Source organism: Poecilia reticulata, linkage group LG2, assembly GCF_000633615.1.
Source record: "Poecilia reticulata strain Guanapo linkage group LG2, Guppy_female_1.0+MT, whole genome shotgun sequence".
NCBI lineage: Eukaryota > Metazoa > Chordata > Actinopteri > Cyprinodontiformes > Poeciliidae > Poecilia > Poecilia reticulata.
The window spans coordinates 33,229,209-33,257,007 of record NC_024332.1 but is presented as its reverse complement, the minus strand read 5'-3'; the positions used below and the strand labels follow the sequence as shown (position 1 = coordinate 33,257,007).

The 27,799-nt window shown below is 40.3% G+C and overlaps 1 protein-coding gene across 2 annotated transcripts in view; it reads left to right on the top strand.

Annotated features, from left to right (window-relative positions):
- The window catches only part of myo10l3 (myosin X, like 3), a 68,917-nt gene that overhangs the window by 27,593 nt on the left and 13,525 nt on the right, over window positions 1-27,799 (top strand). For both annotated transcript variants that reach the window (XM_017303500.1, XM_008403966.2), the window contains exons 3-24: window positions 2,657-2,815; window positions 3,601-3,788; window positions 3,905-4,039; window positions 4,834-4,958; window positions 5,061-5,074; window positions 5,200-5,284; window positions 5,434-5,540; window positions 5,788-5,917; window positions 7,885-8,003; window positions 10,116-10,262; window positions 11,094-11,194; window positions 11,463-11,529; window positions 12,033-12,125; window positions 13,086-13,154; window positions 15,620-15,702; window positions 15,817-15,925; window positions 18,127-18,207; window positions 19,531-19,655; window positions 20,255-20,369; window positions 23,322-23,428; window positions 27,251-27,643; window positions 27,723-27,753. In XM_017303500.1, the coding sequence (XP_017158989.1) occupies window positions 2,657-2,815; window positions 3,601-3,788; window positions 3,905-4,039; window positions 4,834-4,958; window positions 5,061-5,074; window positions 5,200-5,284; window positions 5,434-5,540; window positions 5,788-5,917; window positions 7,885-8,003; window positions 10,116-10,262; window positions 11,094-11,194; window positions 11,463-11,529; window positions 12,033-12,125; window positions 13,086-13,154; window positions 15,620-15,702; window positions 15,817-15,925; window positions 18,127-18,207; window positions 19,531-19,655; window positions 20,255-20,369; window positions 23,322-23,428; window positions 27,251-27,643; window positions 27,723-27,753 (2,583 nt within the window). The remainder of the gene's footprint in view (window positions 1-2,656; window positions 2,816-3,600; window positions 3,789-3,904; window positions 4,040-4,833; window positions 4,959-5,060; window positions 5,075-5,199; window positions 5,285-5,433; window positions 5,541-5,787; window positions 5,918-7,884; window positions 8,004-10,115; window positions 10,263-11,093; window positions 11,195-11,462; window positions 11,530-12,032; window positions 12,126-13,085; window positions 13,155-15,619; window positions 15,703-15,816; window positions 15,926-18,126; window positions 18,208-19,530; window positions 19,656-20,254; window positions 20,370-23,321; window positions 23,429-27,250; window positions 27,644-27,722; window positions 27,754-27,799) is intronic.

The following is a 27,799-nucleotide window of genomic DNA, read 5'->3' as shown; positions in this document are numbered from 1 at the left end:
TGTCTGCCTACAGCTATTTTGGCTTGACTTAGATTTGTCAGTGCTCAAGTGCTTACTACACAGAAACCCTTTGTCATTTTGTTTTTATTGAGTAATAAATAAAATAATCAGRTCCAGATGAATAATTGGATGGACTATCTGCTTAAGTAGCCAACTTACAGTCAGCTGCCTTACAGGAGACATGCTGACTGGAAATGGAGTGTCTTTTGCAACTCAGAACATTTACAAAGAGACAAATGTATCTGCCTKGTAAGTGAGAAAAAAGTGAAAAAGTCTTCTTTTTGCCAGTTTTCWATCAGTGGATAGCAACATGCTGAGGAAGAGATGTTGCTGTCTTACAAAACTCTTACTTTTTCGACCAGCTAATACCAACTACTCTGAATTTGTCAATAAGAAATGCAGAAGAATATATAACAATAGCATGAAAAGGTTTTTTTTTCTTAATGTTTGCACCATTTTGATGATTTTATCTGATACCTTAGTTGTTTTATTTGTCTTTTTAAATTCAGTCTTTTGTTTCCTACTCCTTAATAAGATTTTAGCACCACTAAGTGGTTATGTGTGTGTGTTTTTTTTTTAGTAAATTTAATGTATGTACTTATTCAAGCAGCAAACTGCAGCTGGACTGTTTTTTTTTAGCTTATTCTGGTCATGAATGCCAATTAAAAGCATAAACAGAAGTCAATACCAGGCATTTATTGGCTGTCTGGAAATGAGCTGCTCCATGTCTGGTGTATGATATTGATTTTACAAGCCTTGAATTTATTATGTTTCCACTGCCACTTTTTCTTCTTCCCCCTTGTGGTTAAAGCTGTTTTGATGCATACTTGTGCTAACTTGTGGTCTTCCTGAATCAAATTCAAATATAATTAATCAATTACCGAATAATCRCTAAAGCCCAGACCTATTCATTTTGTCTTTGAGTAAATCAACTGACTGAAACCGTCGTCAGCTCTTCAGCAGCCTATCCTTGCTGGCTGACTCAGCAGTTCYCTGAAATGCCTCCCCCCCAATTGGGAGACACTTGGATATGCCAGTACAGCCTGCCGTAATGCTCTGGGACGCCACAATCCCAGCCTCAAGTCCATCAGTATCGATCTGGACCCRTCTTCCCATCAAGTGGCCAACACAGCCGTGGTCTGTCTGTCCTTTTATCTTATCTCTGGGACATTAGTGCCATTAGCCACTAAGTCCACAAGACTCTTTGTGGATGGCTGTTGGTTGATGTGGATGTTTCTTTGAATTTGTGGAGAATTCAGTGGCGACACTAAGAAATCCCACAGTTCTTCATCCGTCGCACTTTAAAAAGTTCATTTAACTGCTCCACCTACGTTGATATGTTACATCAGTCACATGACATAAGATTTGCTTAACAGAGACTCAATGGGGAATCTAAAAGGTGAATAAAAGGTGAATTGTGTCAGCAGGTACAGACAAGCTATACATGCATTGTCTTTATTTCACTTCGGTCATTCCTGTTTGAGCTTGTGTATTGGCGTGTCATCGATACGGGCGGAAGAATGTGGAGGTGACAGCAGAAAAATGATTAACCGTTGCAACTTTTCTACCAGCATCAATCTCACTGATGGTGTATTTCTTCAACTCTGACATAATTTCTCAAAGATATCCATTGCTTAACAGGGTGTGCAATTTCATATTAGTTTGTAGCCGAACAATAGCAAAAAGGTTGAATCTCAGTTCAACCCTTTTCTGTGTGGAGCCTGCATGTTCTTGCCTGGGTCTGTTTTGTTGGATTTTCCATTTTGCAATCAAAAACCCTCCATTCTGTTGAAGACCTTAAATATCAGGGTGCATGGTTTTTGAATCTGTGTTGGAGACTCTTCCACAGCASACGTTCATGTTCTACYATGCAGCATATTATTTATGCATAAAACCTGTCAGTGATGAGCAGACGTTATGTATCTTTCAGTAGCTCTGTCTTTTCAATCAGCTGCTTCTGGTTTATATGATTAATGTACCAGAGAGGTCTGAATTCAACCACACGGGGGCGCTGAAATCATCAACTCAGAGGTCAACCGAGGAAAACAACAAATCCAGAGATGGGGATTAGTTTTTTGTTTTCTCTTTTTTTCTGAATACACATGGGTAAACTTGCATAGTAGTTTGAAAGAGATGGATGCATAAAAATGTCCTAGYGTTTACTTTGGTTTATATTATATGTTGTCTATGTTTACATTTGTTTGAATTTGTTTTGTAGAATTGAAACTAGATAAAATGCCTGTGTGTAACATGTTCTTAATGGGATTTTACTGTACAGTTTGCTACATTTTAGATGTAATTTATGGTCACTTTTTCAGACTACTGAGCATAGCAGTGTGTTGTTTTTGTTGTTGTTGTTGTTTTTTGTCAGAAATAGTAAGGACTTTTTTTTTCCAATATGTATTTAATTATATTTCTCTGTATTTTTGGGCAAAATATGTTAATAATTGAGGTTAATGTAAAAAGAATTTGGATCACACAGTGCTGTGTCTTCTTAGGTCTAAAATTAAGAAAAATATAGATTAACACCCGAGGTAACAAACATGAAATGCCAGCTTTTGTAGCTGCAATGGTTTGAACAGTAAACATTGTCAATATGCAGTAGTTTCTTGTTTTCTCTAATGCTAAATGCATTTTTRCTCATGTGCCGACGCAGGTGATCTGTCTACCGAGAGAGGAGCTGAACAGAGACACGGTGTACCCGATGCATCCCAGCAGCATCAATGGAGTCGAGGACATGTCCACACTGGCAGAGCTGCATGAAGCTGCCATCATGCACAACCTCTTTCTGCGCTACCAGAAAGACAACATCTATGTGAGTTTCAACCAGTGAGCCCATTTGTGTTTTAACATCAGGAGGGAAGGCATATATGTGGATTTGAGTTGGGATAAAATGCACTGGTGGAAGAAGGAGGCCRTCTAACTCTGCAAATCGATTCAACATGAAAAACTGAATTGTACCGATGGAAAGTTACTGCACAAACTCGCTTAAAGGGCATAAATCCCATTTTTTCAGATCTTTACTYTTCAGGCTTGTAGCTCATATGTCATTGGGGTATTTATAACTGAATTCCTAGTTTGTTTGTCTTATCTGCTCTAAATGCCAGGACTGATTTTACAGCCAAACTCTGAGGTTCTGCAGAAACCCTGCAGAGTTTATAAAAAAAATAATCACATGGTCCGTTTTCATTTTTTTGTTGTTTGGAAATCCTATCTTGTAATCTCATCTCAGAGCGTCTACCCAGTATGTCCTGCAGAATGTCAGCATTGTGGCATGATGACCCAGAAACACACTTTGAAGAAGCACTTTCCCCAAAGCGCATTAGAAGAGCAGGACCAGTGGATCCTAAAATATTAGCAGCCTAACAAACTAGGCCACAATGGGTAGCTGAAAAGTCTCACCGACTTTGGAAGTCGTATGAGAGGAAGTGTTATCTGCAGAGCTAATGGAGCAAGTTAATGGTACTAAAGCACAAGCATTGACCAAGTATTAGCAGCTGCAAAATTTCCAAATGCCGAGCATTTTCTCTTGCACTATAAGTATTCTGTTGTGTTTCAGTAATTAATTTCTTTCTGCTTTCTCCTTTCACCTTCCTGTAGACCAACATAGGTTCGATTTTGGCAGCAGTAAATCCTTACCAACAGATAGCAGGTTTGTACGACTCCACTGCGGTCGACTTGTACAGCAAGCACCAGATGGGGGAGCTGCCTCCTCACATCTTTGCTGTGGCCAACGAGTGCTACCGCTGCCTGTGGAAGAGACACGACAGTCAGTGTGTTCTCATCAGGTCAGTGAGGGCTACCCTGTGAAATAAGCAGCTCATCTGGAGGGCTTTCCATCAAGGCTATGTGCGTGATGAGAAAGATTATGAGTCAAAAACACGTTCTGTCTGCTTATCTTCAGCGGAGAGAGCGGTGCTGGGAAAACAGAGAGCACCAAGCTGCTGCTGAAGTTCCTCTCAGTGATGAGTCAGAACTCGTCTGGTACTCCTCTGTCGGAGCGGACCACCCGGGTGGAGCAGGCACTCGTCCAGAGCAGGTACTGAAGAAACAAATCCCCCCCCTCACTCCGCCCAACCCGAAATCTTTGAACTGATATGCACAGATTCATCCTTTAAACCAGAACACAAGAGTCTTCAAAGCAATCAGTGATTAGAATGAACCTTGTAGCAATGCATTTCATGTTGCTCGCATTTTTATGACTAACTTTATAGCAAAAAGTTACAAATAGTTATTTTTGTAACCCTATTTAAAAAAAAATTTTATTCAGCCTTAACAAGTTTGTATATATGATGCCACTACAACACACTTCATCCTTGCAAATGGATCTCATCACAGTTATTAAGCAATTACTCCTAAATTAGATGATTGATGGATTTTAAAATACTGTGGCTCAGTCCAGTTCTTTATAATGTTAGAATCTTGACTCCAATTTTAATCTTTAAATACTAAACATGAGTCAAGACAAAACCTTTAAGAACCCCTTTGAATAAGAAAATGACAGTTTTTTAGTAAAAGATCTTTACACTAGTTCCACATTCACCTATCCGTATTTACAAACTCAAACCTTTACACACAGATTAGGAGGCAACYTTGGGTTTAAATGTTTTGCCCAGGTTCAYATTGACAGGTCATACTTAGATAAAATACAAGTTCTTGACATCACGGATAAACAGGTTGAATGACTTCATCATAAAGCTTCGTCGAAACTAGATTCAGATGCATATCGGCAAATACGTCTAGTCAAAGTCTTCGTTCCTGAGGAGTCTGTCCTGTTAGTGAAAATGCACAGCAATGTTTGATCTGCATTATTTTGTGTTTTTCTGTCCACAGCCCCATCATGGAAGCCTTTGGGAACGCAAAGACCGTTTACAACAACAACTCCAGTCGCTTCGGGAAGTTCATACAGCTCCACTTTTCACAGAACGGGAACATTCAGGGAGGCTGCATCATTGATTGTATCCTTGAAAACACGACTATACATTCTGGAAAGTTTTCTCTATTCATGCAAATCTTGATAGATTCATTTGATTTTATTCCCCTTGACTTCCAATCACCAGATTTACTTGAAAAGGTGAGGTTTCAGGGGGTAAAAGTATTAAGGCACACACCATTYTTTTTACTCCTGTATTATCACAAGCATTAATTAGATTAACTGAAACAAATGAACCTGCATTCTTGTCATGTTTTCTATATTAGAACCGCGTGGTCCGGCAAAATCCAGGCGAGAGAAATTACCACATCTTCTATGCCCTGCTGGCAGGAGCAGACAGAGACCACAGAGGTAGGTCCCTCCTGAATTTAAGTCACATCTACACAACAACATCTGAGCAACTCTATTTGTATTTTACTTTTTTTTTTAAAGTCTTGGAAAGGTTTTAGAGCTAATGTTTTCTTTTATATACATGTTGTGTTTGCACACTTGTGTTGCAGACATGTATCTTTTGTCTGAAGGTCCAGAGTCGTATCACTACTTGAGCCAAGCAGGCTGCGTTCAAGACAGCAGTCTGGATGACAAGCAGCTCTTTAACAGTGTGATGGTGAGTTGTCCACTGCAGTTCTTTATTCCACCCCCAGGGGACGCCATATACCTTGCTGTTAAATTTGAAACGCTAACATGCGAGAAAACCTGCCAGTACTTCCAGAGCGTACGGGTAATTATTCACCAGTATTTCAAAATACAGCCAAAATTAAGAGCTACAATTCTTCTGAGGAAATGACAAGTTTAGCAGATGTTTTGACTGCGCCGGAAGAATCTGAACTGTAACATGATGTATTATTTTACAGGAGGCTCTTAAGGTGATGGAATTCAGTGAGGAGGAGATCAGAGACGTGTTCAAGTTGCTGTCTGCTGTCCTCCAGATGGGAAACATTGAATTCATGACTGCCGGCGGAGCTCAGATCACTTCAAACGGAGGTGGAGAACACCACAGCGGCAGCAATATATAAACACATTTACTACACTGTTACAGGCATTATAGTATTTATATATCATTATACAAAATTAAAAGGTGTCATATATTGAACCTACAGAARTATAACTGAGTTTCCTTTTAAATAGCTTCTTACATCTCTGTGTATCCTCTTTTGACTTATTTTTAAGCATTTCACAGACATTACAACTAACTTTGAACCTTCTTCCTGCAGTAACAACATCCTCACTGAAAGGTGTTGTGGTCAGAATGACTTAATATCTATTAGACATGGCGAGACTCCAGATCTGGTTACTGGTCCAGATCAGGTTGAAAATAATCTTATTTTGATCACYAGCTTATTTTTAGGTGATTTTCTTTTATTATAWAAAAAAGAAATAATAGGCTTTGTTATAAAAGTTAAGCATCTAGCCCTTTGACAGCACTTCTGTGAAACTGTTATGTTCTGATAGCTACTCCAAACCACAATACTGATAGATAAAATGCTGATCATTCTTTTTGTCTGATACTGATCAGAGTCATTTAAGATAGGAGTTTGTTGATACAAATGACTAATTTGAAATTATTTGCAGTAAATTWAATATAGACTTTGGTATGTCTGCGTTTGAAAACTCAGTAGCTTTAATTCACTACATGTTTGTTTTGACAATGGCAGATATTTTGTCATATTAGAAAGTTCAGGATAGCCTCATGATTCTGCCCAAGCATGCTACTAAAGGCTAATATTTTGATTATAAATCACTCAAAAWGTGCATAACTTTATTTCTAAACATGTGTCTGACTCAACACATTAYATTATTTCATTTCAATATGTGAAAACTGTTAAGATACTTTCTGGGCATTACAGAGCTGCCTCATAATCAGACAAGCGTAGGAACTTCAGCATATTGGCTAGAAAAACACTGTCTTGCACACTTTCTAGATTATTTTTTAAAAAGCTACGATTCTTGGTTATACCGCAAATATTGCGAAAATCTCATCTTATTTAGTTGAACTGAACCCAGTACAGTGAACTGTCTTGTCTCATAAGCTGAGTGTCAAGTTTTGCAAGCTGTNAATATAGACTTTGGTATGTCTGCGTTTGAAAACTCAGTAGCTTTAATTCACTACATGTTTGTTTTGACAATGGCAGATATTTTGTCATATTAGAAAGTTCAGGATAGCCTCATGATTCTGCCCAAGCATGCTACTAAAGGCTAATATTTTGATTATAAATCACTCAAAAWGTGCATAACTTTATTTCTAAACATGTGTCTGACTCAACACATTAYATTATTTCATTTCAATATGTGAAAACTGTTAAGATACTTTCTGGGCATTACAGAGCTGCCTCATAATCAGACAAGCGTAGGAACTTCAGCATATTGGCTAGAAAAACACTGTCTTGCACACTTTCTAGATTATTTTTTAAAAAGCTACGATTCTTGGTTATACCGCAAATATTGCAAAAATCTCATCTTATTTAGTTGAACTGAACCCAGTACAGTGAACTGTCTTGTCTCATAAGCTGAGTGTCAAGTTTTGCAAGCTGTACACAAAAAACATGTGCTGTGACTAAAAAGATCATATATCTGGAACTAGCGCTGATAATGGAGGTTACGTAAACTGCAAGAAATTTCATACTTTTCCTAAATACAGGAGTGTGTTTAGGAAACCTATAGTAATGTTGAACCGCTGAACCAGTCTTCCCCTGAGTTTGATTGACTTTGCACAGGCAGACAAAGCCCTGAACAGGCTGCAACATGATCTCAGGGCTGCTTTGTTCACTGCGTCTGACCTCTTTTCCGAGGAACCTGTAAACTGCAGCGGTTCCCCGGATGMAGAGTAGAGTTTCCCCCTGAACTGTGTGGGATYGTGGTGCATATCTGTTGTTTAACATCAATGTGCGTGAACCGCCTGTGTTCTGCATCACTTATACATTCAACGCACTGTACATCTGCRTGTGTTTCAGTGGTCAGTAATGTCAGCGAGCTGCTCGGTCTGGACTCCTTCCAGCTGTCAGAGGTGTTGACCCAGCGCTCCATGATCCTGAGAGGAGAGGAGATCTGCTCCCCCCTGACCGTGGAGCAGGTAACGACACGGCTAACCCGCCATCCGTTAAACGTCCTTTTAAGGTTGACTTCATCATCGTCCTGTTGGGCGTCTGCTTTCATGAAGGATGGGATGATAGTTAATCTGCGTATTTGTGGTCCCTCCGCTCACTCCCGACACTCAAACAGTAGCACGCCGAGTCTTAGTCTGCTGCCCTCTGCACCACATGCCTCTCCAGATCCCTTGCGTGACTCTYAGCCATTTCCTGCTTTTTGTCTCTGCCAGATTCCCGGCACAATAAAGCCATCATGATAGCGATCTCAGTCAAAAGCACAATAGACCCAAAAGCTGAGGAGGGGTGAAGTGAGAGCCCTCTCCTCTGGAGGCAGTGCAACCAGGCACCAAAAAGCTGGCACCGTAATTCACCCACGTCTTTCTGACGCTTTGAATTTTCCACGCTGTCGCCTGTAATTAATGCAAACGTATTTCGAGTCATCAACTGCGAGTGATATCCCTTTCACCATATGCCAAAAGAACATTTTGGCCCATGACACTGCCCACGTTTTTTTTTTTTTTTTTATATTTTGGCCAGAGCCGAGCGTCCTCGGCCTACTCAACGCTCATAACTGTCAGTAAATATGCAGCAYAGACCTTTGCTATTATCACAGGGACACGGAAGCCACAARACAGCTTTTCATGAGCAGACAAAGAGCTGGTAGTGTCGCCCTGCCGCTGGCCGTTGTGCTCGTTGTGCCTGGCCTTTGAAGCTACTTGTCTCCTAAAAGACCTCATTATTCTAGCCCTGGAGTCTTACAAGAAGGACTTCTTCTCACAACGGCCAGAGGTCATCTCTCCCCCCTCGTCTTCAGTCCCCACCATCATGCACAAACAGCCATTCTTCTCACCCCTGTGACGGAGATCCTGGAGCCACCAGGGCCCTCTTTATTCCCATAAGCARCAAGAAGCTTGATGGATTACTCAGAAGTACTGGGGCATTGTCGTTTCATGTACAGTACACACCACCACTGTTTTGTTTTTATTTTCAGTTCCAGCACAATACCTGTGCAGGAAGTGTAAGCGGGAAGGTCAAGCTTTTTGTTTGTRCATAGATGAAGTTTGGCTGAGAGGTTCAATGAACCTGGAGGATAATCMRATTTTGAACTGTTGGGTTTAATCTAATTTGGGGGTTGTTTTGTTTTCGTCTGCTTTTCTTGTGTTTCTCTCATTTGACAATGTTCTCATACAGCTCATATTGTGGTTGGGAAAAAGAAAACAGGAATGGTAGAGGCCTGGTATGGAAAATATGAAAACTTTTTGGGAGAATTGCTTGGAAGTGCGCTACYAAGTTCCTGTGTTGCTTTAGAGTGCAAAGAGCTTTTCTACCTCTATTGTCTTTTCATATTTTGCAACATCACGACTATAATGTATTTTAYTTGGGAACTGGGGGAAAGTTTAATGTGAAGTAGTGTATGAATGTRATATGGAAGGAAAACTATATGTGGCTTTCACATTCCGCTACAACAACAAACCTAAAAAATGTTGCTTGCATTTTGTATTCAACCCTCATTAATCTGCTTCTCCTAGATAAAACTCACCTAAGCCATTTATCTCCGGATGATTCATGATTAGGAAAGGCCTGCTTTGTGTAATTTAATCTCAGTTCAAAGCCAGCTACAAAGTTCAGTGTTAAAGTTAAAGGGTTAAAGTTGTGAAGGAGTTTAACTTTTGTTAGCGAAGCTGTTAAGAAGAACGGAAGGAAATCATGAAAGCTCACTAATGAATTTCTCTGAATGTCTTAGCCGTTTTTTGAATAGTAGAACATACCTGCTGTGTGTCACTTCTTAGATATGTAGGCAATAAACAGTTTCTGTTGTGACAACAGACATCAGACGATCGCCGCCACAACGCTCCTTTGTCTCCAAACCTCTGTTTGCTCTACGGCCACAGCACAGAGGCCTCACACATCATCAGTTTCACAAATCACTGTTTTAATCTACTCCACCACCATCTGACAGAACTAATTAAACGTCTTCTCCGTGCCGATTCTCATCTTGTTTTGCGACGCTGTCTACAAAGTCTTCTCTTTTCCTGTGAAAAATGCATTGTGTGGCGTTCATTGTATCCGTTATCGCTTTGTGTTATCATCTACAGGCGGTGGACTCGCGGGACTCTGTYGCCATGGCTCTTTATTCCCAGTGTTTCTCCTGGATCATAATGAGGATCAACCAGAAGATCAAAGGGAAAGACAACTTCAAATCCATCGGCATCCTAGACATCTTTGGCTTTGAGAACTTTGAGGTGAGGTGAATTGTGAAGTACCCCAGAGGTTTGTTAGAGAARACACTGATGAACAAACAGCTGAACTAAGACCAGACAAGTCAGGAAGAAGGTCTGATGCAGGGTTAAATTCAATAACAAGATAACTATTAGCCCCGAACTCCTGAAATCTGACCTTAATGGAAGAGTAACATTAGGAAAGCCATCTTTGAAAGAACATCACAAGAAATTCTGCTTCCAATTTCCAAGAAGTCAAACATGTGAAAGAGGTCAGATGTCTGTAAAATTGCCAGTAAAAATTAACATTGTTTTTTTTTTTTCATTCTATGAACTACTGACATTTCTCAGAAATTCCAAGCAAAAATTTAGTATTTTGCAGAAAATGACAAATGGTGAAAATAACAAAAAAGATGCAGTGCTTTCAGAYCTCAAACAAGTTCATATTCATTTATAAACAACAATACTAATGTTTTAACTCAGGAAGACTTCAGAAATCAATATTTGGCCCAGTCAAAGTCCACTTTAGGGCGAACTATCAGATGTTTGACCAGAGTGTATTTGTGGCAAGACTTGAAAAGTAACGTCAAGAAACACTGAAGTGCTTTTGTAGATAACAATGGACACAGATTTTAATCTTTTAACATCAAAGGATTGGATACAAATACGCCTTTGAAAATTTTTGTTGTTAAAAAAAAAAGAAAGAAATGTAATACTTCTTCTCCCTTTCATACCTGCATTTGGTCTGCCAACATAAAATCACAATAAAATACATAAAGGTCTTTTCGTCGTAATGTTTAGGTTTAATTTGAGTCTGAACTGATTTGCTGTAAATGAGATTCTTCTGACCGGCAGGTGAACCGATTCGAGCAGTTTAACATCAACTACGCCAACGAGAAACTCCAGGAGTATTTCAACAAGCACATCTTCTCGCTGGAGCAGCTGGAGTACAACAGGTCAAAACATAGCGCGCAGATACACATCATTTGAACATAAAACAAGAGCGAGACAGAGCCGTTAGCTAAACCGAAGGTGGGTGTCGTCAGGGTGAACGACCAGGCTTTTGGAACAGACTCAGTTTCTTCCTCAGCCAGTTGTTTTCTAGTATAAAGGACCAGCAGCCTGGACATGGCTCATTTCACCACATGAGATACTGGATAACACAGCCTTTATGTCCTTTTGTTTTTGTGTATATATACATGGTGTGTGTGTGTTCTCTGACAGGGAGGGGATCCAGTGGGAAGCCATAGACTGGATGGATAACGCCGAGTGTCTGGATCTCATAGAGAAGGTAAAGCAAAGGGAACGTGAGAGAGCACAGTCACCGTGGGGACCGACCGCTAACCGCCCGCCATGGCAGTGCGGGCCGACCCAGACGCCACTCTGTGCTTACATACACTGACTCCCTTCTCTCACTCTATCATTACGGAGTCTCAGTTTGCATGTTGTTTTTACAGTAATGCACACCAGTCGGTGGTTGGAGGTAGGGTTGATGTAAAACATGACAACAATTGTTATTTTACCACCAGAGATAGAAATTATGCTGAAACTGAGTGTTTGCAAAGGCTGGGAACAATGTAGCCATTTTATTTCTGCGCATTCCTCAGATTCGTGTTGCTTCATTATTCCTGTGGCATTAGTGCCATTTTGTGCATATAAAAATATAAATCAAACCACTGAAAAAGAAAGAAAAGAACAGTTTCCTTCTGGTATTGCTATAACGTAAGTTGCCAGATGCTAGGATTACAACTAGTTTGATCATGACTGTCTTTCTTATGTCTGTGTCTGCTTTAGAAACTGGGCATGTTGGCTCTTATCAACGAGGAGAGCCGCTTCCCCAAAGGCACGGACTACACCCTTCTGGAGAAACTGCACAGCCGACATGCGGTAAGTCCACRCAGCTAAGAGATCAGAGTTTATCTCTGWACTCAAACAGCTGAAGAGCAAAACGATTACCGCCTGGTTCTGTCCACGGAAGCTGAATGGGAGTCCATTTGGCGTCCTGAAGGGGTTAAACCTCCGTCCTGGCCGGTGATTCGCCTGCTGAGCTGAAAAGTCTTTGTTGCACCTTGTGCAGACCCCTCCCTGCACGCTTTTACACACAACAATGCTGAAATCTGATCAGCCATTCTCCAGCTCTGATGAGCTTTGTGTGCAGGGAGAGAAAAGGCCTTTCTCAGAACATTTTTGTGACTAAATGGAAAGAACCCTGAGGACCAGCTGAGCTCTCCCTGAGGTCTCGGCCCTGTGTTGTGTTTTAATTTTGTTAGATTTTTTTTTTTTAATTTCCTCTCATTCAAGGAGAAAAACTTTTGTACTATTGTATAATATAATCCTGGTCAGAGGTGTAAGCACACACACACATAACAGGGGTTAACTTAATTTATTCAGAGGCTTTAATGATTAATTTTAAAATGTCTTTTTCAGGGTGGGGTAATTACACAACATACAGCTTCAACCATTTTTTTAAATCAAGAATTTTGTGAACAACTTTGAATTTATTATATGTTCATATGACCAGCACTTTAAATCAGCCCATATTTAACCACTGCACACTTAAAGAAATTCAAAACCTAAAAATATGAACAAACTTTGTATAAGACAACAAAACTGACATTTGAGAAATCAAGCTATGATGGGAAAGATTTCACTGTAAAACGTTATWAAAAAAATARTTAATAGAAAACACAGTGACACAGTTGTGTTGGCTGCWTMCCTCTGGGTCATTAAAAATGTCTGCTGAACTCTTAGAGAACCCAGAGTTCTGTCTCTCCTAATCAKCTCGTTAGACAGACACGGACTTAATGCCTAAAAGAAATCTGAGGTCTTCCTGTCTTTTCTTCCCAGGCAAACCCGTACTATGTGAAGCCCAGAGTGACTGACCACCAGTTTGGCATCAAGCACTATGCAGGAGAGGTGATTAACGACTCTTGCACCAACACACAAAGACGCACGTCACTGTCTTTTTCTTTGTGGACTCAACGTTTAGTGGAAGTGAGGTAATTGCTGGATGAACAGAGCGGGTTTCTTTGCCAAAATCTTCTCCAGGATGTCGGTGTCTCACTCCTCCTCCGCTGTCTTTTTTTTTTTCTTCTTCTTTTTTCCCTGATTCAGGATAAAAACTTTCACCGTCATCATCTTCTTCCTCGGCTGGCATTAAAACAGGCAATGCGCCTGGTGAAAGTGAAGAAAGGAGGAGTAAGAGGGGAATGATCAGGAACAAAAGGGAGCAAATGCAGAGATTAGATAGGATTGTGCTTTTTAAAGACTGGTTTTATGATTCCTGCCTCAGACAGCATCTCTTCARCGCAAAACGATCAGAAGCCAGGCATGGGATAGGCTGTGACCCGGTTCAGATACAAAAGGCCAGACCAGGCTGTTGTTTCCAGTGTTTTTTTTTTTTTTATCAAGACACAGGCATAAATGTAAACATATTTTATTGGGATGTTATATGATAGCCCCCACCATTTATTTGGATCATTGTAAGAACAATTACACATGGAGCATTTGGTGTACATCTGAATTCAAGCAACTTAATTCTGATGGCCTTAAATACCATCCATATAAACCAATTAGCTGTAAAAATGAACATATTTCTAAAAAGTCAAGTCAATGGAGGAGCTTAGAAGATCCACATTTTATGCACCAAATGTATCAAATGATGACTATTAACTATAACTCCACATATCTGACTTTTATGGCAAAAAATAAAGAAGAAAAGCATTAAAAGAAAACAATAAGATSTCTTGTTTTCGGTGGACCTCTACTGCAGCGGCTCAACAAACATATGTATGAAGGTGCTCTGGTCAGATAAGATCAGAGCACCTTCAATGGCCAACATGCAAAACGTTTTGTTTGCCAGATCACTAACACCTGCCCTGCACATCACCCAGAACAGATCATCCACAACACGAAACTGTAAGTTTGCTTTTGCTCAGCAGCGTCAGATGATTAGAACTGATGCAGAGATTCATTGAAAAAGGCAAATAGGCAAACCTGGAAGGAAACATATTTAGGTTGAGCTTTCACCAGGACAGCAATGCTTTAAACATGCAGCCAAAGCAACACAGTAGGATGGTTAGATGAAAACATTAAATGTGGCAAGATGGTGCAGTCAAAGTCCAACCATGAACTTCTTTTAAGGGATGCTCTCTCCTTGCAATTCCACTGATCTTTTTGCAGAATGAGTAAAAGTTGCWGYTTCTCTATATGCAAAACTGGTGGAGACATACACCAGTTGACACTCAAGTATMATTTTTATCATTCTTGTTGAGCAAGTAACAAAAAAATAAAATCCCATAAAATATATTAAAATTTGTGGTTGCAATGGTGGCAGGATTTGAAAAAGTACAAGCCATGTTAATGCTTTAGTAAAACACCAAAACTGCGTCTTTGAAAATACATTTCTGCAAATAAGCATTTAGATGTATTTTTGTAAAGAATCTGGTAGTTACTGCAGCCATGGTTGTTTCACTAAATTGTGCTTTACTTTCAGTGTACTGGTTTTATAGTAAAATTCTGACGTCGTGCCAAGGAACATATTGGAACTGACACAAAACATAAATCTATTAGTGTTTTCCTTTTAAACAGCAGTGTATATGAAATAAATTAGTGCTTCTGTGATTTATGTGTACACGTTTCATCATGTTTGGCTCTGCTAGGCCCTCCAGGCTTGCAAATCCGCTGCCCTCCCCCCACCCCAAAGAAAACTAACATAAAATGAGGCATGTATTATATGCAAATAACCCACATTTTTTGCATATAATATGAAACTTGCACCTTTATTTTTAGCAAACAAACAGAGTATCTAGAGAGCTYGTACCAAGTGTGTTGGTGTGGAGAAAGGCGAGTGTAGGAACGTCTTGATGAAAGCTAAAATGACTCAAACCCCAACGAGTTGCACAGCACTCCATTAGGCCTTGAGGTGATTCACTGTAAAATACTCAAACCATTTGTGTTTGCATGCTARACTGAGGTTAYATGTGAATCCTCTTCTAAAAACATGTATTTTATGCATGTTTATGACGACAGTAGAAAAACTCTAACTTCTGTGTTTTTARTTATTGGTCAGAAAAGGTGATTCTGCATGAAAGCAGTTATCTTCACAAGCTGTGTGAGAGTTGCCCCGAACATTATGCAAACTCTACGCAAGCTCCCCTCCACATTGTGATGCCAAGTAGTTTTATTATTATAAGTTTAAAAGCTTTATGGTTTTTTTTGTATATTACTGACTTTATAATTTTCTGTTGAAAAATTTGTCTGAAAAATTTGTCCCAGACAAATCTGGTGTTTCTCAATTGCAAATTTATTATCATTATTATATTTTTAAGCTGCTTCTGTCACTATTCCTACCATCTTTTTTTTGTTGTTTTGTTTTGTAGGTGCTGTATGATGTGCGGGGAATCTTGGAGAAGAATAGAGACACCTTCAGAGATGACATTTTGTTCATCCTCAAAGACAGCCGGTGAGCACATGTCCTCTTTTGTATCCTGTACACTGGCACACCAATACAGGGAKGCTCTCTCCTTGGCATGAACGAGTTTCTTTGACCGCCTGTCTTCTTCTGCTGCGTCTCCAGGCTCGACTTCATCTACGACCTCTTTGAACGCGTCGGCAGCAGAAGTGGAGACGAGACTCTGAAGATGGGGACAGCCCGTCGGAAACCCACCGTCAGCTCCCAGTTCAGGGTGAGACGCCTGGACAAGGCACTGGATAACATTTGTTTTCCTTTTTTCACATCTGTGGTATTATCTCAGCACATTGACAAGAAACATGTTGTAATGACGCACAGAGGATTTGGGTGGTGACTGGGACTAATTCATGTTCATTTTTGACTGGATCTAGTCAGAGATCCGCGGAACAGAAACAAAACTTAAATTATCATTTTGGACCCAGAGAGGAAGGATCCAGAATCRGCACGCAGCTTCGGTAATTACAGCTAGAAACTAGCGACCAGGTCCGAAATCCAAATGCAATGATTGACTCAGACCTGAAGCTTCAGAATCACACAAAGACAGTTAACAGAGTCAGTCTTCTATATCCTACTGGAAGAACATTTTTGGTATTAAAGGACAATTGTCGCAGCAAGATCTAGAGAACTGTTGTTGTCGAATCAACCTTCCAAACCTCTATTTTYTTCTGGTTCTGTTCTGGTCTGGTCTGCATCTCAAGAACCAGAAGCAAAAATGGAAAAACTGCATTCAGCTTCTATGCACCACAAATCTGAAACAAACTTCCAGAAAACTGCAAAACAGCCGAATTCAAGGCTTAAAATCCACATGTTTAGAGTAGCCTTTGGTTTGCAGTCACTGGAAAACTGATCAACATATATTTGATGTGTATTTGCTTGATTATTTTGATGATGGCATTTGACGAAATGCCATCATCAAAAATGACTAAATGCAATGTTTATTGCTTGTTTCATCACTGATGACTGCATGATGTTTTTATGAGGTAAAGCACTTTGAACTGCCTTGTCGCTGAAATGTGCTATACAAATAAACTCGACTTGACTTGACCAGAACGCCCTAACCACAACAATCTTTGTTGTGGAAGTTGTTGCTGAGTTAAAAAGACTCAAAGTTACTTCCACTGGGGTGTTTAAACACAAAGTCATAGCATGCCCAAATAAGAAATTAAAAACAAAGTTGTAAATACTATGTGAGCATTTCAGTTTATTCTGRCTGCTACATTTCACTCAACAACCATTCCATACTTCTGTAGTTTTTTTTTTGTTTTGTTTTGTTTTTTATTTTTGGATGATTCATTTTTCAAAAATATGTACTCATTTTGGCAATCTTTCTTTGAAATTACTTTTTCAGATGTTGCCGTGTATAGTTTATTCGGCAAAAGGAGAAAATTATCCTTTCAAAAAAATCTTTTTGTAGAACTTAGTTGATGGATATGAAAAAGGAGGCAAATGCTGTTTCACAATATAGGCTAGAAAACATGTTTTTAATCCTGTAATTTAGGGCTTTTACAGAAAAACGTTTAACTCAGTTAAAATTTTTACTGGCATGTCAAGACATGAAATGGGCCAGAAATCTCTGAGGGTCACATCTCTTCTTTATTATTGTACAATAAGGAGAAGTGAAACACACAGAGGGGGAGGAGAAGGATATCTGTTTAGTATCAACCGAGGATGATGGATGATGAATTGGAGGGAAAACTGGAGCTGCGAGCTGTTGATGTGTGGAGGAGGGGATGCTGCAGAGGACTCCGTTTGAACACGTCCTAACTACAGCGAGCAAGCGAGGATTTGGCAGGTCGCCCTGGCAAACAGGTCCAAAAATCCAATGGATTAAGGTTGACGGCTGGGCAGAGAGGGGCCAACCAGGGGCCAGTCACACTCAGCTGCTGGAGACCCAGTGTCTGCCGTACTGAGAAAAGTCTGGGTGGTTCAAGGCTCCTCGGAGTGTGTATTTGTCCATGTGTCTCTCATAAAAAAGTAATTTTAGATATGGATAAGTGAAATAAAAATGCTTTTATATTTTTTATTTGTTGCATATACTTAGATTTCGATGTCCTTCGCATTAAAATAGCAGGAACAAGGAAACAGGTTGGAGGACACAGAGATGCAAAAGACTGAGACTTCGAGGGATACATATTTACTGTTTTTTGAGAAGCTGTCAGTGCTTCTTTTAAAACTGACTCACGTGAAGGCAGTATAGTTAAGGTTTTACTGTACTTTTAATTTAAATTAATTGGTAAAACAGTTTAATAATTCCAGAGTGATTTGTAACTAAAATTGTGTGTAGAATGTAGAAAAAGAAGAAAAATTGAAACTTTACCCTGAGTTTGTTTTTTTGTTGTTTTTTTTACCTCAAAGTACAAGTTATATTAGAAAAAATGTTTTGTTCTTTACTGTCTTTGCGCTGATGTCTTTCAGGACTCTCTCCATTCCCTGATGGCCACACTGAGTGCCTCTAATCCTTTTTTTGTACGCTGCATCAAACCAAACATGGACAAGGTAAGTCATGCAAATTTCATTGGACAAGAATAAAAAAAARGTTTGAATCTCTGCCAGGTCTTGTCAAGGTCGCATGTGAAGTTAAACCTCCTTGGTGCTATTCATAGCTCCCCCTGCACCCAGAGCTCATATTTGTGCTTCAGCCTCTGTGCTCTGACAGCTCCAACCACAAATAAGATTTTCTCACTCAAAAGTTACTGTTTAGCTGTAGATATTCGCTACTAACATACGACTTCTTCTTTGGTGCAAATACACACTTCTCCCACTGTATCTTTTTATCCAGAAGCCAGAGGTGACATCTGTAGTTGATGTTCTGCTGATTGGCCTGCATATCTTTCTTCTCTTCCTGTTTCGTCTCGTCCTTTTTTTTTCAGTGTCCACCTCTCTGCTCTCTGACAAACACCTCCCGTCTCATTGTCCTTGCCTTGTATTGCCTTATCTTGCTCTGGGTGGTCAAGATGAAGCAGGCAGTTAATTTGTTAATCCTACCCTGTGACAGAATGACAAGCATGCAAATTTATGTAGACCCACAAATGGAAAGTGTGCATTTGTGTGATTTACATGCCGGAAAAAAAACAAAAACGTCGTCGCATCGGCTCGTTTTTCATGCTTTCAAATCAACGTGACGTTCTTCTTTCAGCTCCCTCAAWCCTCTGCAGAGAAGTTAACAAATCAAAGGGCCACAACGAGGAACTAAAGATGCAAATTTCCACGCTGACAAGCGTCAGTCTGTAATTAGACTGACATGTAGAAGAATTGCTGTGATCCTGTGTGGGCCCTCTGTGTGACAAATGGCCTTCATGTGGACCCAAGTGATCTGCCGGCCTCCAAAGAAAGGCGGCAGATATGGCAGATCCTCGGCGATAAGCATGCCTGAGGATTATTGGTAACAACGCTGTTGAGGATTCCAGGAAGAAAAAAAAAGGCCCCCCAGGCTGCCAAGGTCTTGCCTAACATAGCTCAGGTTTCCCATCTGACGGTGTTTGTGTTTCCTTTCAGTAACCCGACTGTTAATGTTAAATGATAGAGCTCTCTGTGGTCATTTACTTTCTAGTTCAAGTTAAGCTTGACTCGCCAGAGAGGTTGTTTGAGTGGGTGTTGCCTGCAGTGTTTGGCTGTGTCATAACTTTCTTTAGCTGCACTCAAAGATGAAGGTTATATTTAAAAGATGACATGTCTGCATGTTTAAACACCAGCTGTGCATTTGCTCTGCACCACTTTTCTATTAAAATGACATCATAAAACAGAGTTATTGCTGCTTCTATCACTGGACATGAATAAAAAAAAAAAAAGTAGTTCCTCTTGCTTGTTTGTCTCTGGCAGAAGGCTAATCGGTTCGACCCGGATGTCGTGTTGAACCAGCTGCGATATTCTGGGATGCTGGAAACTGTAAAGATTCGAAAGGCTGGATTCCCCGTCCGCAGAACATTTAAAGACTTTTTCAGCAGGTAGGAAAACCAGAAGTAAGCCCCACTCAGACTGTGCAGCTGTACTTACTTTATTAAAGAAATGGAACAAATAACACAAATGTAAATGTATAAGATTTGCTAAAAACTTTTGTTGCTTTAACTGTAATCCTTTTTTTTAGTTAAAAAACCTGCCAGGTGGGCTTGAGATAAAACAGCATTTGTACTTTATGCCAGCTGAAGAATCTGTGATGATGTTGGCCTGTTGCTGACAGAAAGTCCTTTTACTGAGGCTAAATGGTATCTGTGCTGTCAAATACAATTTAGACACCATAGTATAAATATATATCTAGCTATCAAAKTCAGAATAATTATTTTTGCTTTATGCTTGGAATAAGGCTGTAATTTAATTGAGATCATAAATGCAAGGCATCTTTTTTATTAGAAAGAATGACTTCTGTTTAACCCTRAAAGGTTTCCATCAAATTTTGTTTAAATGTGTACTACACTGGGTCACTTTGTCATTATTTGTACTTACTCTCATCTTATTCTGTAGTCATACCATTCAAAAAGGAGATAGATTTTATTTTAAAACAAAGGCAGTCAAAAAATATTTTCTTTGTGTTTTTGTGTTTTCGCAGGTACAAAATGATCCACAAAAACAAAACCGTCTCGGCGGAAGAGAAGTCTTGCTGTTTGGAGGTACTCACCCTTCATGATAACACCAAGAAAGAGTGGCAGCTGGGGAAGACAAAGGTGCAGCTCACATACACACACTTATAAAAACATGCCTGGACTTGTTGGTTTTTTCCTTCTCTTTTTTTTTTGTCAGTTTGGAGTGACTTGTCATAGATTCATGCCCTGGGTACTTAGAGTAGCCACGAACAACACCACAATTCAATGTTTCAAATTATTTTTCTCTTTCGCCAAGAAAGAAAATATCAACTTTCTAGGTTTTTGGTTTCTCAAATATGGATGGGAAAGTTTAACCGGATAGGCTCAGGGAGACGTTAAAAAGCCAGTTCATGTTTTTCTTTAAGACCACAGAAGGCCACAAAATACTATTCGGTTAGCAACTCACTTGACAAACACCTTGTTAGAGAGCTTTTTTATACACCGAGTGCATAAACAAGCCACGTTTTGCCAAAAAAAGAAATATGAAGAATGTTTGAGAAAATTTGCAAACCGTTGAGACCAAGCTGAGCCTTCTGTCACTCCTAAACTSTTAATGGCCACCGCAGTCTCTTTGACTCATGTCCCAAAGATTTGTCTGAGTCTTGTTGACAACTTCCTCCTCCTAAAAGGAAAATCCTGAGTCGGTAACTGTAACTCAGACAAGGACTTACTGTAATCACGAGACAATCCTGTAGGAGCTGCGGTGTTTTCCCCTTAACACACTCACCGAGCTGTGCATTAAACAAACAACTGTCCGTGTGAGTAACATCGAGGCAGACTTACAGTCACGGCATGCTTTGTGCCCTTGTTTTTGAGGAGTTTTAATAGCTCTGCGTTGCAGTCTGAAGCTCACTCGACTYTTTATTTCAAAGAAAGATCGACTTTAACTAACTCGTTTCAGTCAGACTGCGCAAAGCCAAGAGAAGCTATGAAGAAAACAGCTTTTATGGAGTTCTTTTGAAATCAGCTAAACCCGCGTCTGACCCCGGGTTCCTTCCTGCCCTCAGTTGTGGTTCCTGCGTGGCTGAGACTTTTCAGATTTGCCGTTTCCCTTTTGGACACTTTTCTTGTAATATCCCATTTGGCTAGCACGCCGTGAACAGTGTCAACCTGYACACATGGCAGGCCAAAACGCATGGTGAGACATGAAAAATGATGCGGGCCATATGTACGGCTCGCTTTGAATGCATAACTGGTGCATGACCACGAATGTGCAGATGCCAGTGTAAATTAAATGTCCCTCACACTCACACAGAGGAGGTGGATGAACCCTCAGCTAGCATTGCCTCGCTAAGGTATTACTCGTTCCAAACACAGCCTTCAGTGTGTTTTATTAGGATGTATTGTCATAAACCAGGGGTCTGCAACCTTTGGCTCCAGAGCTGCAAATGGCTCTTTGGACCGTCCAAGATGACTCTTAATAACTTTGGCTAAAAGTAGTAAAGAACCAGGCAGCTGTGGTTTTTCTAAATTTAAATATAGCAAACTCAGGGTTTTTTTTTTAACAGGTCTTGTGACATTTCTGGCTCTAATTATGTTTTATTTGACAGGCCCGAGAGTAAAAAATGGGTCTTCAGGTTGTAAAGGTTGCAGACTCTTGTCATAGACTAACACCAAGTAGTACATAACTGTAAATTGGACAACTAATACTTCACAGAAACACATGATAAGTCGGATTGAGCTAAATTATAGTTAATCCTGGAAGAAACCTGTTAGAGGCTGCAAAAGCCTTGAAACTGGGGCGGAGYTTCACCTTCGAGTCGGGGAATGATAGGTACAGTCAGACCTACTGCAGAAGGGTTAGTAATTTTAACTACAAGACATTTTTTCTGAGAAAAAGACTTAAAACTATATATGTCGTCCTTACATTTTATGTCTCATTGCAATACATTAAAGTTTTTTGTGGTAAAAAATGTGAAAGAGCTCAAGAGAGCTCAATACTTTTGCAAGTCACTGTATGAGACAACGTTGCTCAGCTCATGAGTGTGTGTTTCTGGTGGCAGTGTGTTATTCCTGGTTTCTGGGTAATGTTGTGTGGGTTGTGGGAACGAGGCTCAGGGTCTACRTTTCTTTCTGGTGGAACCAGCTGTGTGTAATTATGTACGCACTGATTGTGTCCAGGGGGAAGCTGTGTGCCCCGAATTAGGAGACCAGGGTTAATATTTGCTGGCTCGCGCATGTGTTTGAGAGCCGTTTGTTTTACAGACGGGGGAAGGATGTGGACGAAGGGGAAGCTTCCTCCTCTCACAGACTTTCACAGAGTTTGGGCAGAGCTGCAGCTGTGAGATCCTTTGATAAGTGGAACATCTGGGAAACAAACACACAAACACTTGAATGTCTCCACCCGCAAACAGAAACTCTTCTTCTGGGGAATAAAGTGGCCACATAAGCTCTGTTTTAGCTCAGACAAAGTTACAGGGTTTCCAGYCTCTTACAACAAAAGTGAAAATGTTGGAAAGAAAAAAAAAAGTTTCCAGGAGTGAGGGAAGGGTTAACTCAAACTCTTTCTCCTTCCCTCATGAGACCAAGGAGAGGTGTGGCTTTCTATCTGGACAGCAGCCACCATCCCTCCCCCTCACATCCCCTCATCCCTCCCTCTCCCCGCCTCTCCCCTCCCCGTTTGCTGTGCCTTTCTGCCTGCATACGTCAGTCTAGCTTCCAAGGCAGCGGTAGCAGCAGAAGAGGAAAGCTCAGGAAGGACGCCCCGAACACAATGAGGCTCTGCAGCAGCAGAAACGCTGCAGTCAGTCAGTCAGTTTTCCTGCCTGTTCTGCTCTGCAGTCAGGAAGACCAGCTTGCATGGTAGCTACAGCTGCACCACAGCTTCCTCCTGCAGTGACCAACWGAAAACAGGGGCCCTTCACATCTCTGTGGGCCCCCGTCCCTTTCTCTCTCTTTTTTTTAAATTTTTTAATTTTTATTATTTACAAGCTTACCAAGCGTAGGAACTAACCCATYCTCTTTGTCATCCCTCCTGCCCCGTCCCGCCTCTCTGTCACCCCCACGTCGGCCGTGGCGCTGCTCGTCCTGCAGGTGTTCTTGAAGGAGGCGCTGGAGCAGAGGCTGGAGAAGGAGAGGGAAGAGGTGCGGCGCAGGGCTGGCATGGTGATCCGCGCCCACATCCTCAGCTATGTGGCAAGGTGAGTGATTGGACGGATGGAGGGGGGGGTTGAATTGCTGAGTGGCAGCGGCAGTTGTCAGTGTTTGTTTTGTGGTGGAGGTATGCAGCTTATGTGTTAGTGTGTGAGTGTGTGTGTGTACACACATGGGGGAGGTGGAGGGTGGATTAGGTGCTTTCATGCACGGCTTTGGCAGAGTTATCTCGTCTCTGTATGTACATGCGTGCTATGTGGACTTGCTGAGCAGTACATGACCCAGTTAGTGGACAGCCAGTCATTGTTGCAGAACATCTGGGGGKTTTTTTCTCTCAAGAGCCTTCATTTGGGATCTTTTAAGTTACAATTAAATTATAAAGTTAGAGGGAATGAAGCTGTAAGAGCCTGGTGACGTAACATGGTTGTTGGTGTTCTTTATTCTATTAGCATAAACCACAACTAAAGCACTTAATTTTACATAATGGAGTACCAAATGTTTAGCTTTACTGTCCCAGGGAGCAAAAAGAGAGAAATTAATTTGACGTGTTTCTTATTTTGAATAATCACATAATCATACTTGCTAAAATGCATCCTGGAGCTAAACGTTTTGTTGATAATAAAATAAAACAAAACGTTGTTGCCTACAAACCTGCGAAAGTATTCATAACACTGCAACTCATCCTGATCACAACACACATAGTGTCCTGGCATGGTGGTGGCAACACCATGCTGTGGGGCTGCATTGGTTCACAGAGGCCGGTCAGAGTTGATGGGAARATGGAAATCCTGAAGTAAACCTGATAGAGGCTGGAAAAGGCTTAGGACAGTCAGCAGAACAATTAAAAATAAGGAGCAAAATCTACAGTGGAACAGCTTAATTCTTGCTGTGCTAGTGACCCAGTCAAAGTCCAGACTCAACTCCAAACGAGAATCTGGGAGAAGAAATGAAAATACACTCTTGGTCTCCATTCAACTTTGTTGAGCCATTTGTCAAAGAATGGATAAAAGGCCCAAAACTACTGCATAAATGCACAGTCACATCACAGTAACCATCTATCCAATATGGGTTCGGATGAAATATTTGGTACCCTATAATATTTCTAGTTCCAGTTATGAAAAGTCTGCATGTGAATGAAATATTTGGCTTGTTGAATGGACTTTTTATGGTAATCACCACGATGGATGTATTTTTCAGGGGCTGAGATGCTAAAGCTCAACCGGAGTGATGAGACTTTCTGATAATGCTAACGAAGGAAGCAAACAGGAAATTGTGGGAGTATGATGATTAATATCAGCTTAGTAATATTCAACAATAGTATCACAATTATATGTTTTCTTCATTTTGTGCAGCCCTGGAGTTTTGGAGTTTAATTTAATTTATTTGATTAAGATGGTGCACATTAAACAACATCACCTCAATTTATGGCAGAATCGCCATTCAGGAATTAGCACAATAACTAAATTGCATCCTCTGTTCAGTACAAGTAAGGGGGAAAAACTAAATACCTCACATACATATAGTTATATTAAAAAAAGTTTAAAAAAAATAAAATAACATACATCAAGAAAAGAAAACATTCACACAACTAGCTAACAGACAAACAGTATAAAGACAAGCATAAGCAGTGGGAGACATTATGAATGGATACATAACTGGCTTGCTTTCAACTGATGCTTGAGTTTTTTTTTAAAGTTATGTAGTTTTCACTGGTAAAAATGGGTGCAACTGACAACCTGACCTACTTTCTGATTTATTATCTGATCACTTTGGACAAAGAAGTACTATAACCTAACACTATGCAGCAATGTGAATTTATTCACCCGCTAGTATGCATGCACTATACAGAAGTGACATGTATATTTCATAGACTCAATGTTTAATAAAACACTTTTTGTATACACAGAGAACTTTCATTTTTCAGTATGTTAACCTCCATGGTGAAAGAGGAACAGTTATTAAATGCTGTCAAACCTCTTAATTCTTCAAGGATCTCTCAGATTTCTTTATCTCACATCATCGTATTTACAAATTCCTCTAGTCTTTAGAATTTTATATCGGATTTCAACATGGTGAAAATCAAAGGGAAGCTGAAATGTTTCTCGAGCAGAAACTGAAAAGAATCTGACCAAAACTTGACTAATTGCATAGCCCGCCTCTCTTCTATTCTCAATGCTTGTTAAACATCTGCACATGCAGACGCCCCTTAGGCATTTAATCTAACTGTACTCCACCTGCATGCAGACATATATAAGGTTACATACAGTACTGCGAAAAGCTCTGCTGGGAGAGTATAATGGGGCTGATGACAGCATTCAGGTTATGGGTTTCCTTCCCCTCTGGCTCGTTCTTACTGAAGCCAGAGCCTCGGGAAGTTCCCTAAAGACACAAGTACAGGCTTTGTGTTATTACACGTAACATTATATCAGTTCAGAGGCCATCCTGACACCAGAGGAAGCACACGCTGTGATAAATGTGGACGACAGGTCAGACTGGGGGGTCACAGAGTCGGAGCAGAGTTTCGTGTGTGGTCCCCAGAAAGTTATGTGCTGTTTGGACGTGTCCATGTTTATATGCATCTAATGCATGTGCTGTGTGTGGGTGTTGGGGCTGAGTCACAATGCTAAACACAACGGCCCACAGAGGATTGGCACAGCCACACAGGCCTTTTTCTTTCCAGAGTGTTTATTTAAACAGAGAAGCTGAAATAAAGATGCACCAATCAGAATTGTGTGTGTTTTTGTACAGCTTTGACCTGCCGAAACAGATTTTTTTTTTTTATCTTAAAAGCCGATCCTTTTAAAACAGGAAGTTTCAAAAACAGCCTTTAAGCTATTTATACACTAGCCTTCCTTCTGTGGGGGGTCATTAATTAGTTGTAATGGGAGCGGAGGCGACGTCATGCACATGTGAGTGCCGTTGCTGTAAAAACGGGAAACAAAGTTATTGGCATCTTTAGCATGTTATGACAGCATTTAGTTCTACTTGAAGGTTTGAGCTCCTGGAACAAAGACTTCAGACTAGACTTAGACACGTGGTCCGGGAATTGAGTTATTAACGACGTCATTGTCAAGACAAACTAAAAAGGCCTTTCTTTGACACGTTCAGTAGGTTTATATTTCAAATCAGAAAAATATCACACTTTATGATGATCCAGGAAAAATACAAATCAGCAGAGTTTATGTACATGCTTCAAAAAGTAAAAAAAAAGATATATGCTTAGGCATAAAATTAAGGGCAAATGGTATCAGAATTGAATTCTGCTTACATAAATTATTAGCAGAGTAGTTGAGAAAGTGTTTGCTTAGGTCGATAGAGACTTGAGACTTGATGAGCACTTGTCTTCTTGAAACTTGACTTGGACTTGTCCGTCAGTGATGTCAGATGTGACTTAACTTAACTCTGACATTTTCAAAAGGCTTCCAGTGCTTTCAAGTCCAGGGTGTTTCAAAGCAGGCAAAGACTGAAATCTTGTCAAACTTAAACAGAGTTACTTCCAGGTACTCCATCCAGCCTTTATGTTTGCTGAAAGTATTGCTCTTTTGTAGCTAGACAGAATAACAGAAATGTATTAATTCAATTCAAAAATGCTAAATCAAATGTTGTTTTAACTCGTATTATTCAAGGTTCTTCAAGAAGTTGAAATGAAATATCTCCATAGAACTTGTGTATTTCCTATAATGTCATTATTAGACCCATTAAAAATACATAACATGGAGTTTTTTTTATCAGTAACAACTTCCACACTGAAGACTCTGAAAGTTGACCACTGATTCTGTTCAAAAACCAATTTCTTGATGTATATGAAACAAAGACGTTTAAGGCCAACATCAATTCTTTTTGACTTTTTAAAAAATATCTGCTTATAGGAAACAATACAAGAGGGTCCTGTACAGCATCGTTACCATCCAGAAGAACTACCGTGCTCACTTTTGGAGACGCGCCTTCCTGCGCCTGCGCTTGGCTGCCGTCGTCCTGCAGAAACACCGCAGGGGACAATTTGCTCGGTCCGTCTGCCACAAACTTAGGGAGGAAAAGCGGAGGCGGGAGGAAGAGGAGAAGAAAAGAAGAGAAGAGGAAGAGGAGAGGAGGCGCTTAGAGGAGGAGAGGGAAAGGATGGAGGAGGAGGAGAGACGGAAAGAAGAGGAGAGACTTAAGGAGGAAGAGGAGAGCAAGAGGAGGGCAGAAGAGGAGGAGGAGCAGAGACTGATGAAGGAGAAAGAAGAACAGCAGAAATTGGCAGCTAAAGGGGATACAACAAGGTAGAATGTAGTTTTTGTGTTTGTTGTGTAACTTTCTTTACTTTATACTCTACTTATAAAATCAATATTCTATCTGTAGGAACTCCCTTGTGAATGGTGCTTGCCCTAAGGTAACTCAATTTCATCTTCCGCTTCTAAAATAATAACTCAAACATG